Consider the following 16,176-nt stretch of genomic DNA (forward strand, 5'->3'; position numbering starts at 1 on the left):
TTATCTTCGTCATTACGACCTCGTCTGATAACCTCAACAGCGTTATCCATTTCTCTCTGTGCTTTCTTTTATTGAGCTGCCATGAGGTCCTTTGCCATGGTAACTCTAGGATAGAGAGGTGTTGATTGAGTCTTGGCATTATTCCATATATCTCCTAGTTCTTGATACATTCTACCCGGTGGTGGGGAAGAATTATCTCCTGGAGCTACTAGTTCGTTTGGGAGTAGTGGATAAATTCCTTTAAACCTATCCCCGCAGTAGGGAGGGGGTGGTGGAGCATATGGTGGGGCGCTGCATTCTAGAGGAAACTTCTCTGTCTTGACGGAGGCAGGGTCTTTGATCTTTGTCAATTCCTTTTTCAAACAGGTAGCTTTCTGTTGAGTCCAGAATAGGTTACCCTTAGTTTTTAACATCGACAAAGCAGTCACAGAAAACAGGGTGGATATTTTTCTTTTTTTTCTTTCCCTTGGTCTTATTTTCCTGTCTTCTTTCCACAATGTCCTGCATATGTTGATATTTGGTTTATTTAATGACCCATCCGTAGGCCATCTATATTCAGTGGCGTTTTTAGTCCAATCATGCCTTTTCATGAAAACCCAGGTTATTAAGGTCCCACCATCCAGTCATACCACACAGAAGACATGATACATTGAACAATTAAAAAAGACATAGAACAATTACAGAATACCTTATCAGAATAATCTCAACAATCGGCGTTTATACTTGGAATTTCGCCCTAAGTCCTATCACCAAGTCTCACAATCATCATAACAATCGGCGTTTATACTTGAATTTCGCCCTAAGTCTCACAATAATAAATATTTAACCCAGGAATGTATAACCCATTTCCACCTAGGTGGTCTGTGCTTCCTCCCACGGATTGTGTAACAATAATTTCACACTTTCAATTATTCTGCTATTACAAAGAAATTTATGTCCAGATAAATTTAACAGCGAGGTGCCACTTACATGCCAGAATGACTCATTAACCACAATGTGCTATTGCAAATGACACTTTTAGATATAACAGGTGTCTGCTTACCTTATAATGTTGTAGCGCTTGACGTGCATCAATGGTCAGTCCAGCGAAGTGGTCACTCGCTCCTGGCAAGCTCGCCAAAATGTTGGTCAATTTCTTCAACAAATGATCAGGTCTATATAATTACCAAACATACATTAGTAATGGAAAGGAAACACAGACTCTTTAAGTATTAAAATACTCCTTTTAGTAATACAATTGTAGGCAGAAGTTGGTATAGAGTACAGTATAACAGTATATGATAGTTCTCCCCAAGTTCTGAAAAATGCCTAAGACATCCTGTAACATCCTGTAACTCATATAGCCTCTCCAATCCCTCTTACGTAACTTTCCCAAGCAACAACATTTAAAAAAAAATCGAACCTCCCCCTGACAGCGAGAACTCAGCAAGTAAAAACTCAGAAGTGGGTTTGACCGAAACTTGACCTTTCATCACAAGTATAGAGTCATAACAATGTGAACGAGTGTAAGCATCTTCTGACTGGTGGCTGGTTTCATCAGGTCTGTGGCAGCCTTGTGTTCTCAGAAAACCAGATAACCACGGTGGGATCCAGGCAGGAGGAGTCTGAACATAGACGCCTTCTGATAGTGTCTGAAGGTCACAACACTCAACAACAGGTTTTAACACACACAGAGGTCTCCTGAAGAGGAGACCTTACAGTTTATCATAACAATGTATTAACACTTTAAAAGGTATAAGGCCTTAGTTTAACCTTCTTCACACTCTTCAAATGGAAAAAAACATATTGTGTGTGTTACAGAACCAACCAGGGAATATACTGTAGCATAGCTGAAAGCCTATCAGGGTTGCTTGTTAACAGCTGTGGGTACCCATTCAGTATGTGCTACTGTAGTAGGCAGTTTACTGACATTGTCGATGTTGTCATGATCCCAGCATATTTCCCATTAACAAGTAGATTAATTTCACTTCTGTGATGTACATACCAAATTATTCTGTCAGCGGGCAATAGGGAGATATTGATATGAATGGATATGCAGTTAGATATTCCTTGTTTATTTACTTAAACCTTTGCTAGTCAGACAAATCTGAAATGTCAGATAGACACTGTTAAAAGCAAGGAAGCTAGACAATATTTTTTTTTGCAGATATCCTGTTACTAAAGCAGTGTGCTTACTACCTTGGTGAATAATAAATCAATCTGAGAATGCTGCACTCCAAAAAGACTCTACAATGTCAATCATATCAATAGGAATCTCCTGAGAATATAATTGCAAGCCACTGTGGAGAAAGATCCTTTTGAATTTGTATGGAAAACTTTATTTGATAATAAAAATAGCATTCACAGACTTCTTTTTGATAGCTACATATACATTGTGATCCATCTCAAGGAAAGAAGCTTTACTGGTTAAGTCCACATCTACTTGTACTTAGACTAATGTTATGTATAGCTTCATGGGTTAAATAAAGCTATGAACAATGTAGTATTTATATATGCATAGTGTTTTATAAAAAAAGATTGGCCCATATACATGTAATGCTTTTATCAACACAGAGATAGCATTATGTCTGGAGCACATTGCAATAATGCTTAAAGAACACAGACTGCATACAAGTGCTTTATAATAAAAAGGCAGGCTAACCATCGAGAGATATTCAAACCAACAAACAGCTTCTGATTGACCAAATAAAGTCGTCCATTTTTAGAATGTCTTTACATACCTGATTCAGAGTACATTAACATATTTCCCATGAATCATCAGGTCCATTTCAGAAATATAAACACTATCACATTCCTCACTGCAGAGGTTTCCCATAAATTTCTCTTTTGTACAAGAAAAAGGCAACATTTTATTCCTCAATGGGTTCCTATTAGTAACATATTGAAATTCTGTACAGGTGGTGGCCGGCAGGTTAACGTCTTTAAATGTTTTCTTTTTTTTGTTTGTATTTCTTTTTTACAGTACCATGGCAACAACAGTGATAAAACAATGCATTTGTTGTGGATTTTCCTATATCTTTTTAGCCGTTTAGTGAAACATAAAACAGAGAATACACACGGTTAAAGCAGCAGTCAGACTCCAGTGGTGTGACAGCATGGCTCAGCATGGCAGATAGGCCCACTTCTGTACTGGAACTTTCCATCCGTTATCATCGCAACAACGTCCCTTACATTATTACATCATCACCTAATTTCCTTGGGCAGGGAGAGGAAGAGAGGAACTTGAGAAATACTTCCATATCACCTGCATAGGATCAATGGGCCGTTGATCAATATCTGCTATATTTTTCTCCACATATTCTCCTGAAACAGGGGGATCAAATAAGCAGCCTACATTTGTAGGATCAAGTCATTATAGGACTGTGGTTACTTTAAAACCACTTGACCTCTCGGTGAACCTCTCCATGCTGCGTATAACTGTGAAGTAGGTTTTATGTTACAGGCTCCTGTCAGGTAACTTGTTGCTTCTACTGTCCTCTGAGCAGGAATACAAAACTTTGTTCAATTGTATTTCCACCACAGGCAGTGTACTCAGACACCTCTTACTGCGAGAATTTTGTTTTGTTTTCCTCCTTGGCTCATCATTACTAGACACACTGAAAAACAGGAACCCAAAACAGCCTCAGATCCTGGTGGGTTTTTAGACTTGTCTGCTCTGTGAGAGGAATATCAACAATATCTGGTGTTTTTCTCAATAGGTGGTCTGCTTTCCCCTCTGATTTTTTGGGGTTTGTGGGCTTGGTAAGAAAGGGGCATGCCATACCAACTTAGATTTAAAAAATTATAATTCTACAGCAAATCCAGCAGGGGTAAAAATTATTATTATTTTCAGGTTATCGGGCGTATAACTTGGTCCTTTTACCGAGCTTCCTCATTGTGTGTGCCAATTGAAAATAAATAGCAGTCAAATGTAAAAAGTATTATTTGAAATATATTACTTCATTCTAAAATGACCATTGGTTCTAAAATGTTTGTTTGCCTTTGTTTTGTATGATATTCTCTAAGGTTTTCACTGCAGTCGTCCATAAAATGTCTGTACTGCCAACGTCTTGTGCTATAGTTTGCTTTATAAAGCAATTCTGGGGTGGAAAACAACATCTAAAAACATATTAAAACAAGCTCATCATGAAGTACCTGGTAGCACAGTAAGGAGCATGTTCGAAACCTCCGAGGGAACACGTGGAGTCAGAGACGCCTATAAAAAAGCTAAATCACCATTTGTAATTTGATAGGCACATACACATACCTTCACTAGAGTATTAACAACCTCAGTTATGCTCAAAATAACGAGAACAGAAACGTACAGTAAGAACTAAAACAAAGATTGTACTCCTGCTGTGGTATGAATCTCTGTCTGGGATCACAAGTAGTCAAATTAATCAAGCAATCAGATAAATCACATGAGTCAATCTCCTCAGAAGTCTAAGTCCAGTGTATTTACTGTGGTCTCTACAGATCAAGGGCTGAGAAGCCAGGCTCTGTCCACTCAGATGCTGAGGTCCTTGGGGCTCTCTTTGTAAAACCTTCTCTTAGGCTCTGGGAACTGGTTCGGGGCACGGCCTACTGCGTTGTTGTGGTGTTGTCCTGCCTTGTTGCTAAGTCCTGCATTGTTGTAGCCGGCGTTGTGGTGAGCGGAGGAGTTGTTCTTCAGTGTGCTGTAGTAATCCTTCTGTCTGGAAGCAGGCGCTGCAGCGTAGTTCAGCTCCTCCCTGCTGGAGCTGCTGTTTGGAGATGAGTCTCTCTCTGACCTGTAGCGTCTCTCTGGAGTTCTGTTTATCCCGTAGCTCTCATCCCTCGTCTCGGCCGACGAGTCCCTCGGGAGGTTGCCGTTCTTCAGGCTGCCTCTGTCGGGCGTACGGCCCCTGGAGAGAGACAGGGAGGAGGCCCCATTGTTGGGGCGTTCTGGGGTGGTGGCCTTCATGTCAGTCGTGCGGCCCCTGGAGCGAGACAGGGAGGAGGCCCCGTTGTTGGGGCGTTCTGGGGTGGTGGCCTCCATGTAGGCTCTGCCTGGGGTCTGTGGTTCCCTCAGGAGCCTACGGTCATAGAGTGGTCGTTCCGGAGTGGCTGCATGACTGAGAAACCCTCCGTCGTCATACTCCCTCTCAGGTGTGCAGTCACGGTGTGCTCGCTCTGCCCTGCGGTCCATGGACTTGGCCCGCCGTCGGTCAGGGGAAGTGTTGCGTTTACGGGTGGGCGAGCGGTCGAGGGAGCCGCGGCGGGGTCGACCAGATCTCTGGTCCAGAGTACTGCTACTAGCGGAGCGCTCTCGTTCTTTCTCCGCCGCTGCAGCCTTCTTTCCAGAGCTGTCCTTGCGCAGAGTCTTTAAGAGTTTTGAGATGCCGCTCTCCGAGTCAGACTTCTTGAATTTGCGGCCAAGACTCTTCTTGTTGTTCCCGCCGCTGGTGCTGTTGTCCGGGGAGTGTTGTCTGGAGGTGGTGTGGTTGTTGTTCCAGGTGTGATGGTGGTGGTGGTTAAAGTGCCGGCCCGAGTGCTCCATCCTGTCCCTGTCTCGGCCCTGTCCAGCATCCTCATGGCGTGATGGTTTGTGAAGGTCTGGTGGATAACTGGACTCCGATGAGGTGTGATATCGGCTGTTTGGTGGCAGGGTTCTCACTTGCGGAGAGTCTTGTGCCCCGGGTGTGGGAGAGTGCCCGTCATGGCTGGCGTCTGGGGGAGAACAAAGACAGGACATGAGAGACATTCTCAGACTGGGTGGAGTTTAAACTAGCTAAATAATATAACCCTGGAAGCTCAGACAATTCTCTCAAACTTAAGGTTCCATAGCCATTTTCATGTGGGTGCTTGTATCTGTATTGAGTCAATACAGCCATTTTTATGGAAACCATGCACTTCCATAAACATGAACATGTTGGTAAATTGTGTCAAAAATATTTACTTCTGGGAAGAAAAAAATCTAATTTGTACACAAATGGCTTATTTGATCCTCAACCTAAATGACATAAAAGTAAACAATTGCTTAAGTATATTTTCTTTGAGAGTAATGGATTGGCACATGTAGGCGGCAGCAACACAACAGGTGCAAAACATTGCAAGTGAAGGGCTGGGTTATCAATGACAACAAGCACCTATGACATTATTAAAAGCAAAATGATGAACAAGTCGATTATCATCATTGGGAATGGGAACTGCAGAAAAACAAAGAGCCTGAAACAAAAAACTGGAGAGTGTTCTGCCAATGACTCCAATTAGGGATATGTTGTTATGGTAGCAGCGGTGGCGAGCAGTTGCATGAATCCATCCAGAAGTGGGCGGAGAGTAAGCAGTGCATTCTGGGTGTATGGGTCAAAAAAGCACAGTACAGGTTGAGGAGTGAGTCAGGCCACACAGCACTAAACACATACCCAGGGAGGTGCAGGTAGGAGATGGGTAGGGGGAGATGGGTTAAGTGGGTGAGGAATGTTGGGGTGCAGGGGTGGAGGGTAAAGGGTTAGGAGGGTGGGTTGGAACAGACTTGGCTACAAACCGTGGTCTGATTTTGGCCCATTAAGTAGAAACAGGGCTCTCCCATCTTGTCATTTCTCATAGTACCAACAGCGAGATGAGGAGCCATCATCGCTGGAGGGAGGAGGAAGAGCCCAGAGTAAAGAAATGGAGAGGAAGAGAGAGGAAATAAAATCAAATAAAAACAACAAAATAAATAAAAAGAGAAATCAGAGGGTTTAGATCCTCAATGAAGACCAGAGACAGAAAAAAGTAGTTGGTTCAGTTTTTACGTTTTTCTGGCTGGCAGAGAAAAGGAAAACCTAGAAAATTGATGGCTGGGTGCAATCCTTCACACAGTGACCTTTCTCGGCAGAACAGAGATAAAGATAAACATTCCCAGATGAATGAGCCAGAACATACAGTATTTGGACGAAAACAAGATTTGAACCAGCGACCTTTCTGTTACTGTCCCAACGCTCTTAACTGCTAGGCTACCTGCCGCCACAGCAGAATGAACATTACATAATATGGCCAATAAATCACTGATTTAGGAGCAATAACATTAAATGTCATTCAGACACATCACTGGGACATCAAATATTCAGAAAATTCTTTGTTGATCAAAGGCTATAAGACATATCATAATATAATAAATTCTAAAGCATTGGATCAGGACACTGAAGACACACCAAATAAATCTTGCTTACAGCAACAAGACATTGCAGACTATGGTGTCCGTCCGGTGTTAGTTAATCAGAGGCGGTAGTGTTAGTCACAGTATGGAAGGAACATGTATCACATCACATTGCCACGCACCATATTCAGGAACAGATCCATCGCCCCTCTTGAGGACCAGGCGTGCCCTCCGGCCACCATTCTTGATCAGCTCGATGGCGCGTGCGTGCTTCATGTTCTTCGTGCTCTCGCTGTTGATCTCCAGGATCTCATCTCCCACCTGTGTGTGCAGAGAGTGAAGAAGGGAGGCTGTTTAATGAGACAACCAGACAATTGATCCCAGGAGATATTAACTGTCTATAACATAAATATTATTATCAAAGTACAATAGAGTAGATATTCTTTTTTTCATGGAGCATACCCTCATCTTGCCATTCCTGACAGCCGCCCCATCCTCAGCGAGCCTCAACACATAAAGGTCCATGTTGTACTCCCGTCCTCCTCTCAGGCTAAACCCAAAGCCTTTACTGTCCCGCTCCAGATCCACAGAATAGAACTCTGCATCCTGAGAGAGAGAGAGAGAGAGACAGAAAGAAAAAAGTATTAACAGAGGGGGAAGTGCGAATGCCCACAATGCGTGGGCCAACAGGGGTGTCATGAGGTGAGTCCTAACATCAGGACTAATCAAGCCGAGTCCAGCAAAAACTCACACAAAATCGATGGAGGTACAATACTCTGGAACCAATGAATAATAAATGCTGTCTCAGCCTGTGAGAGGGGCGCAGAGCCCAGAGCAAGGGCACTGCAAGGGCTGGACACAGGCTTACTGCACTCATTAGAAGTTTGGCTTTTTTATTGATTTGGCTGATAGCTTGATTAATTGATTGATTAGATTGCTTTGATGATTTGAAAGACATTCTTCATCTCAGGATGAAGCTGCACTGTGTGCTCTTGTAGAGAGATGATTTACTGTTCCCTGCTTTGGGGATTGATTTTAACAGACCAATAGACATGTTTGTCTTTACCTGTGAGGGCAATGCTTGTGTTGGAGGAGGTGGAGGAGGAGCCTGTTTCAACTTTGAGTTATTCCTGGAAAATAAAATGATTCATATGAACACAAAGATATGAAAGTACATCATATTCATATAGAAGTCATCTTTCATATAATGTATCATATTATTAAAGTATGTTCCAAAAAAGCCTGTTTATGAATAATAATAACTCACCGAGGCTCTGTGGCAGTTTGGGGTGTGTGCGTGGTGGTGATGGTGGCAATCTTCTCAGCATTGGTCAACAGAGACGCATTGGAGGACTCTGTGGAAACACAAATTGAGGATTATGGATAAGGTCATGACCTCCAATCTGAAAGTAATACATCGATTCTGGTAAAATTTTAAAGGAAGACAATATGCTCTAAAAATGCTCTTTTGTTAAACAAACAATTTGTTTTGACTTGCAACTGGGTCTTGGTCAGGACTGCTGTCTCTGACAACACATCTCCGTACAGTAATTTTGCTCTCCAGAGAACACAGTCTCCCCTCAAGGAACACAGTCTCCTGTTCAACCTGACGCTGACTGCCTATGATGTTGTCATCTACCATTTTGCTCACCAGCTTGAACATCAAAAGAAAACAAGCCTCTCCGTTTCAGTCGTTCTGGGTTTTTTTAATTCCAAGGGGAAAGAATAATACATAAAAAAGTACAAATAGGGTAACTGTCCTTCCTTTCTTGCAAATCTAATTGTGTTGCACCACAAGCCACAGCACGGCAGCCCACATTAGTCATCATAGACATTGGTTACTTATAGAGGGAATGGGGTTCTGCCTGAAGTTAGCGACAGCACCAGCCTGACTCATTCATCCTTCTCTCCCCCTCTCCCTCGCCACCCTGACAGCCCTGCCGCCTTTCCTCACGGAGCACTCTGGGGGACACAACCTGAACGATTCAAGAACAAATGTCGCCACACAAAATGACACCGTCTGGCTGAGGAAGGTCGTGGCTGAATGGCTTCTATCTCTGACTGTTGTTCTGCCATTAAAATAAAATTGTAGACTAGAATTATACTGAACAAAAGCATAAAACGCAACATGCAACAATTTCAAAGATTTGACTATGGTACAGTTCACATTTTGCACAAGGAGAGTTTTAAAGATATATTGAAGTGTCACAAAACTGTTAGAATCAGAGGACTCAAAAAATACTGTTTTGAAATGTTTAGGGGGCTGGAATAAGGAATAAGGCTTTAAGAAATTTTAGAACTCTCGAGCAGCCTGATTTTGTCCAATATAAACGTCACAGAAATTAAGCACAGAGCAGAATTTATGAAGCTCATTTTATTTAACCTTTATTTAACAAGGCAAGTCAGTTAAGAACAAATTCTTATTTACAATGACGAGCTACCCCGGCCAAACCCTAACCCGGACGACGCTGGGCCAATTGTGCGCCGCCCTATGGGACTCCCAATCACAGCCAGTTGTGATACAGCCTGGAATCAAACCAGGGTCTATAATGACGCCTCTAGCACTGAGATGCAGTGCCTTAGACCGCTGCGCCACTCGGGAACCCAGCAATGAGGGGTTACTTTGCTGATAAAATCATTGACAACAAAAATGACCCTAAAAAGCTTTGGAAATCATTTAAGGATACACACAATCACAGCACCAGATCAGGTGCAGCTAGTGTGTGCTTCTACAGGTTCAGTAGTAATGCTGGGAAAGGTACTTTCTGGTATACTGGAGCCTCAGTCGAATGATTTGCCTTTGCCCATAAAAACGATGTTGTCTCTGGGCAGCTTTAAAAAGAAAGTAAAAAACGATGTGTCTGCTGTGCCCATATGACTGTCCCCTACAATGTAACTGCAATGATGAGATAGATGTTCTTCTTTGTTTTTATGTTTTATTATCTCGCTCTCAATACTATGTTCAACCGTGTTCGATCTTGCCTAGCCATCTCATTTCAAGAAGACCACAATGGAAATAAGTCCCAGACTTTGTGTGTTATCCTCCATGATTTAACTCATGTATGGCTTTTTCAAGTTTTATGCGTGCTTGTTTTTTTTAAATGGTTTAATTAATAAACAAATGTAAAAAAGGAAATCAGTCAATTGAAATAAATAAATTAGATTTACATGACTGGGATATCACATGACTAGGAATACAGATATGCATCTATTAGACACAGATACCTTGAATAAAAAGGTAGGGGTGTGGATCAGAAAACCAGTCAGTATCTGGTGTGACCACCATTTGCCTCATGCAGCGCAACACATCTCCTTCGCATAGAGTTGATCAGACTGTTGATTGTGGCCTGTGGAATGTTGTCCCACTCCTCTTCGATGGCTGTGCGAAGTTGCTTGATATTGGCGAGAACTGGAACAAGCTGATGTACACATCAAACCAGAGCATCCCAAACATGCTCAACGGGTGACACGTTTGGTGAGTATGCAGGCCATGGAAGAACTGGGACATGTTCAGTTTACAGGAATTGTGTACAAATCCTTGCGACATGGGGCTGTGCATTATCATGCTGAAACATGAGGTGATGGCGGCGGATGAATGGCATGACAATGGGCCTCAGGATCTCATCATGGTATCTCTGTGCATTCAAATTGCCATCATTAAAATGCAATTGTGTTCGTTGTCCGTAGCCTATGCCTTCCCATACCATAACCCCACTGCAACCATGGGGCAGTCTGTTCACAACGTTGACATCAGCAAACCGCTCGCCCACACGACGACAATAGATTCTCTAAAACGATGTTGGAGGTGGACATTCGTTAGAGAAATATAAATTAAATTCTCTGGCAACAGCTTGTGTACATTCCTGCAGTCAGCATTCCAATTGCATGCTCCCTCAAAACTTGAGACATCTGTAGCATTGTGTTGAGTGAAAAAAATTTGGCCTTGCCACTTGCCAGTTGGTCCGCGCATGCTCTCAGTACACGGTCTGGTAGTCTGTCTGTGAATGTTGACCTGTTTAAAGGTCTTGCTCACATTGGCTACGGAGAGCGTGATCACACAGTCATCTGGAGCAGCTGGTGCTCTCATGCATGCTTCGGTGTTGCTTGCCTTGAAGCAAGCAAAAAAGGCATTTAGTTCATCTGATAGGCTCGTGTCACTGAGCAGCTCGCGGCTGGGTTTCCCTTTGTAGTGCGTAATAGTTTTCCAGCCCTGCCACATCCGACGAACATCAGAGCCGTTGTAGTAGGATTCAATCTTAGTCCTGTATTGACGCTTTGCCTGTTTGATGGTTTCGTCTGAGGGCATAGCGGGATTTCTTATAAGCGTCCAGATTAGTGGCTCTTGACTTTAGCTCGGTGCGGATGTTGCCTGTGTAGATGTTGTCATTGTGATCTTTAAAAAAACTGCCACGCTTTGTGGTTTTGCATTCTCTCCTCCTTTGTGTTTGTGCTACTGATTCTCCTCGGCTCCCATCTTAATTAAGCTACATTTTACCAGTCTCTCTAGAACAGGGATGGGAAACTTTGATGGCGGTGGAGGCCACACAAAAATAGAACTCATCATGAGGGGCTGCAGTGGCTCGTGGGTCTGCATACCCACATCGATATCCTCACGTAGTCAGAGCCGGCCCTAGCCTTTTAGGAACCAAATCTCTCAGCTCAGCCAATGACAGGGCATTCTAGTGGCTGGCTTTATTGTCGTTCTGGGACAGGGAACAACACAACACATGCCTACTCATGGGGAAGGAGACAGCTTCCTGTCACAGACTGTTCCTGCCATAACCAGTATTACGTATGCATTTCCTGCCACCTTGTTCCATTTAGACTGAGGAGATTAACACTAACAGGATGCACTGATTACTGTTCCTAGGCCGTCATTGAAAATAAGAATTTGTTCTTAACTGACTTGCCTAGTTAAATAAAGGTAAAATTAAAAAATTAAATATACACCACATTTAACTTTTTTCTTCATTACAAAGTAGCAGCCAATACCAAATTGGCGGACTGCAGTTCATCAAAATGACATGAGTGTGTCTATCAAACGCTGTACTACAATCAACACACACATACTGTATGTCAACTGACAAATTCATCTCTGATGTGGTTTCACTCTCAGGGATATTCACAAGCTCTGGGTCGAAGTCAACCTTAGGTACAATGCAGCCGTTTTTATCTCAATATCAAATAATTTCTGGGTAACAATTAAATATCTTACAGTAATTGTTTTCAATTAAATGGTCAAAAATTAATAAAAATAGCTTTTTAGCAAAGAGCAATTCCTCAAGCAAAAATGTTGCTAGGACTGTTCATGGAGAGGGAGAGGGGGAAACTGAAAACTAGCTGTTATTGGCAGAGAGGTTTGGAACTCTCTTTCTTATTTGTCTATTAACTCATTTACCGCTTGGTGATGTCACCAGGCAGATCAAAACTTCATCCCACCAAACAGGCTTTTCAAACAGCTCTTATACTAAAAGTCATAATTTTCACAATTTCACAGTATTATTCTTATTTTTACTTCACTGGGCCTTTAACTATAAGAGAGGAAAACTTAAAACTAACTACAGAAAAGTATCGAGTGACAACATCTTCCTTCTCATTCACAGTCTCCCATTTTGAGCACAGGGCAGGGAGCATGGCCTCTCGCAGCCCAAGGTAGCTCCCCAGGTTGGTGCAAAGTGCTTCTGCCAGTGCAGAGCCGTGGTGCCCGCTGACTCCCACTAGGCCATGCATAACTCTCCTCCCTACTGCATTATAAAACAGCCAAAAAAAAACACAAAGTCTTACCGTCACCCGGAATGATCCTCAGAGAGACGGTGTTCCCTGCCTCCTTGATCAGATTGACGATGTCCGAGTGGGACTTGTTGGTGATGGAGCAGCCGTTGACGGACAGGATGCGGTCGCCAACCTTCAGTTTCCCACAGCGGTCCGCAGGGCTCCCCTCGATGATGCGCCCTATTTTGTGGGGCATGGCCACACATGCATTTCCAGCTTTGATGTTAATGTGTAGTAAGTGTGTGTGTGTGGGTGGGTGTTAATGTGATTTGGTTATTGATTACATAATTGGATTATGGGAAGAGAAAAAGAGGATGGGAAAAGAAAAGAGAAGGAAAAAAGAGAAAGGGAAGCAAAGGGTTAATCATCCAAACCCCCATAGGCCATTCACCCAGAGAGCACCACCCAAGAACCAGCCAACCGTTGCACTGGAAACAATGGTCCAATCAAGGAGCATGCATGCGGAACACAGCTTACATCCCTATTGGTGGACAGACTTGTATTGGGTGGTCATTAAGGAATTAATGGTCTGGGAGAAGACACTTTCCCTTGTCTCTGTCGCTTTCTCTACTGTTGTCCTCTGCACCCCTGACGTGCTAATCGATGGGACTTAAATCACATGGAACTGGTCTGGGCCCTTCGTGGCCCCCGCTCAGGAGGCTATCAATAGCCTTGACACGGCCTTACGATTGTCCTCCACTCCCCATTGGAGTCATGGATTGATGTGGAGGATACAGCCTACGCCACAGCGGAGTGGTAAGTCACTGGAGATAATTGAGTTTCTGGCCCTCGGAATGGCTCAGAGAATGAGATGGATTCCTAAAGAGTGACACTGAGGAATCTCAGGATCCTCGCAGACGTCAAGAGAGTAACATGCACTACAGTATATCAGAGAGGCTACAGACAGAGAGATGCTAGCATTGCATGGGGCTGTACAAGGAGAGTGACAGTGTTCAATACAGCACATGTTGTTTACAGAGCAGCTCTGAACAGACCCTAAGGGGCCCTCTCTCCCTCCCCCATCCCTTTCTCCCTCCATCCCTCCCCCTCTCTACCTCTCTCTCTTCCCGCCTCTCTCCATTCCTCCCCCCTCTTTCTCTCCCCCTCCCGCTCTCTATCCCTCCCACATCCATATTTATCAAATCACATTGTGCTACCAGCTCCCCTCCCTACGCCTTGATTAAAAACTGCACTTGTATCCTGCCACTCTATCCAAATAATGAGATATGGGACATTACGGGGTGTGACAAATACCCAGGATTTAATACCCAATCTGCTGAGCACAACACCAGCACACATCAGTTCATTATGGGAGGATGGGCTGGAGGGAGAAAAGGGGTTTGCATAGGATGATGTACGGGAGGGATAAAGCCAGCGGAAAGCTCTTTGTCCGTCACAATACCCTAAAACATCTCTGGTCCTTTCAGGCTAAAGAAGAATCCATAGATAGTGCAAGTCCATCCATTTGTGATCATGTCTCTCTGTTGGACCTCTACTAGTAGAAGGGGAGATTGGATAGAGGAACGACCCTTATCAGCACCTTCCTTCATCCCATCCCCACAGTGGTGATGCGGCCAAAGCAGCAGGCACAGCGAGAGAGAATGAGACAGGAAGAAACTCTCAAATGATACCCACATAGGGCTCTGGTCTGGTCAGAAGTAGTGCAATACATTGAGAATATAGAGCTCTTGTCTGGCCAGAAGTACTGCAATACATGGAGAATATAGAGTATAATTTGAGACACCAACAGAGACAGTTGAGACAGAGACAGGTATTGTCACTCTTAGTCTGAGGACCCAGCTGCAGACGATGCAGACGAGCACATTCAGGTCACCCGTAAAAAAAAGAGACAAGTCTCAATGGGATTTCTCCTGCTTGTATAAATGATACATAAAAAATCGAATCAAACTTTATTTGTCACATGCGCCGAATTCATGAAATGCTTACTTACAAGCCCGTAAAATGCAGTTCAAGAAAGAGTTAACAAAATATTTACCAAATAAACTAAAGTAAAAAATAATAAAAAGCAACACAATACAATAACGAGGCAATATACAGGGGGTAACGGTACCGAGTCAATGTGTGGGTATACCTCTACTTTCTATTTTATGGGGCTTCAACTACAGCCCGCAGGATCAATGGAATCGGGCCCTTTGCGTGGCACAGTAGCTAACAAAACATCTATTTGATAGTAGCCTGGCCCTATAGCATGTTTCACACCATGCTACATCTTCCTGGTCATCAGGCAAGCTGTGTAAGGAGACCTTGGAGCGACATTGGTGCTGCAAACTCATCAGAGGGAGCTTGATACCACATTTGTTCAGAGGAGGACATTTAAAATCCCTCGTTGACGGCTGAGTGACCTTAATGGGGCCAATTTCACTATTTTGCCTTCATAGATAAACGGTATGGACAGCTATAGATTGTGCTCGGTGGAACTTCAATTACATGCTGAGTGAATCAGCCAGGGTCGGCTACAAGTCTGCCTTTTGAATCTGTGATGATGGTGATTTTGATAAAGCATCAACCAGGCTTATCCCTGGCGGTGAATGTGCCTGGGCACATAAAGAGATTTCTGTTTCCCTAAGCTCATGATTGTTGGGTTTGTGACCTCGGGGCTGTGTCATTAAGTCCACTCCCGTTAGAAATGGATGCCCTGCTATTAATAAAGCAGGTGGGAACTCAATGAGGAGTGACTGTCAAAATATTGTAATTCCACTCCCAAGAAATGATTAATCATGTCACTGAGTGGCAAGCGGACTGTCGGGCGGTGCTGATGCACTGTTAGGGTTGTGTGTTTACTGGAGTGCTTGCTTGGCAGAATCATGCTTTTTCACAATTTCCTTGTCTCACTTTGAAAACTTTGAGAGGGACTTTTTAAGGAAATAGGTTGTCTGAATAACATCAGGAGGAGTTTTCTTATATTAGTTTTTAGGCTTAGCGTCTACCCAATCACTTGAGAACTGTTCTTGAGCATAAGTTAACCTTTAAAGGGTTGCTTGTCAAAAAAGATTGTTAATACTGTGTATGTACTGGTAACTGCCAAAATAAAGAAAACACCAACATAAAGTGTCTTAATAGGGCGTTGTGCCACCACGAGCCATGGCATATGGTTTACATCATGTTCATGCTCATTAAACCATTCAGTGACCACTCATGCCATATGGATGGGGGCATTGTCATCTTATGGGGGCATAGCCATGGTATTCAGAATAATGGCCAAAACAATGACCTGCCCAGCATGTTTAACTGGTTCAGATCTTTATTTTTACTGGTCGCAACAGTGGAACGAAATTACCATGTAGTTGCTTCTGTTCAGAACTAAA

The 16,176-nt window shown here is 43.3% G+C and overlaps 1 protein-coding gene across 14 annotated transcripts in view; it reads right to left on the reverse strand.

The window, feature by feature from the left end:
- Positions 1-1,209: 1,209 nt before the first annotated feature.
- Positions 1,210-16,176, reverse strand: part of LOC139542852 (membrane-associated guanylate kinase, WW and PDZ domain-containing protein 1-like) — a 224,618-nt gene continuing 209,651 nt past the window's right edge. For 11 of the 14 annotated variants that reach the window (XM_071348768.1, XM_071348775.1, XM_071348774.1 and 8 more), the window contains 6 exons: positions 12,863-13,066; positions 8,346-8,433; positions 8,145-8,208; positions 7,541-7,684; positions 7,261-7,399; positions 1,210-5,667 (listed from right to left, as the gene is read on the reverse strand). In XM_071348768.1, coding sequence (XP_071204869.1) covers positions 4,487-5,667; positions 7,261-7,399; positions 7,541-7,684; positions 8,145-8,208; positions 8,346-8,433; positions 12,863-13,066 — 1,820 coding nt within the window. In that variant the 3' untranslated portion in view covers positions 1,210-4,486. Of the gene's footprint in view, positions 5,668-6,484; positions 6,577-7,260; positions 7,400-7,540; positions 7,685-8,144; positions 8,209-8,345; positions 8,434-12,862; positions 13,067-16,176 lie in introns of all 14 variants that reach the window. The other 3 variants (XM_071348779.1, XM_071348778.1, XM_071348771.1) reach the window with 2 other exon arrangements.

This window comes from Salvelinus alpinus, chromosome 17 (assembly GCF_045679555.1).
Source record: "Salvelinus alpinus chromosome 17, SLU_Salpinus.1, whole genome shotgun sequence".
Lineage (NCBI taxonomy): Eukaryota > Metazoa > Chordata > Actinopteri > Salmoniformes > Salmonidae > Salvelinus > Salvelinus alpinus.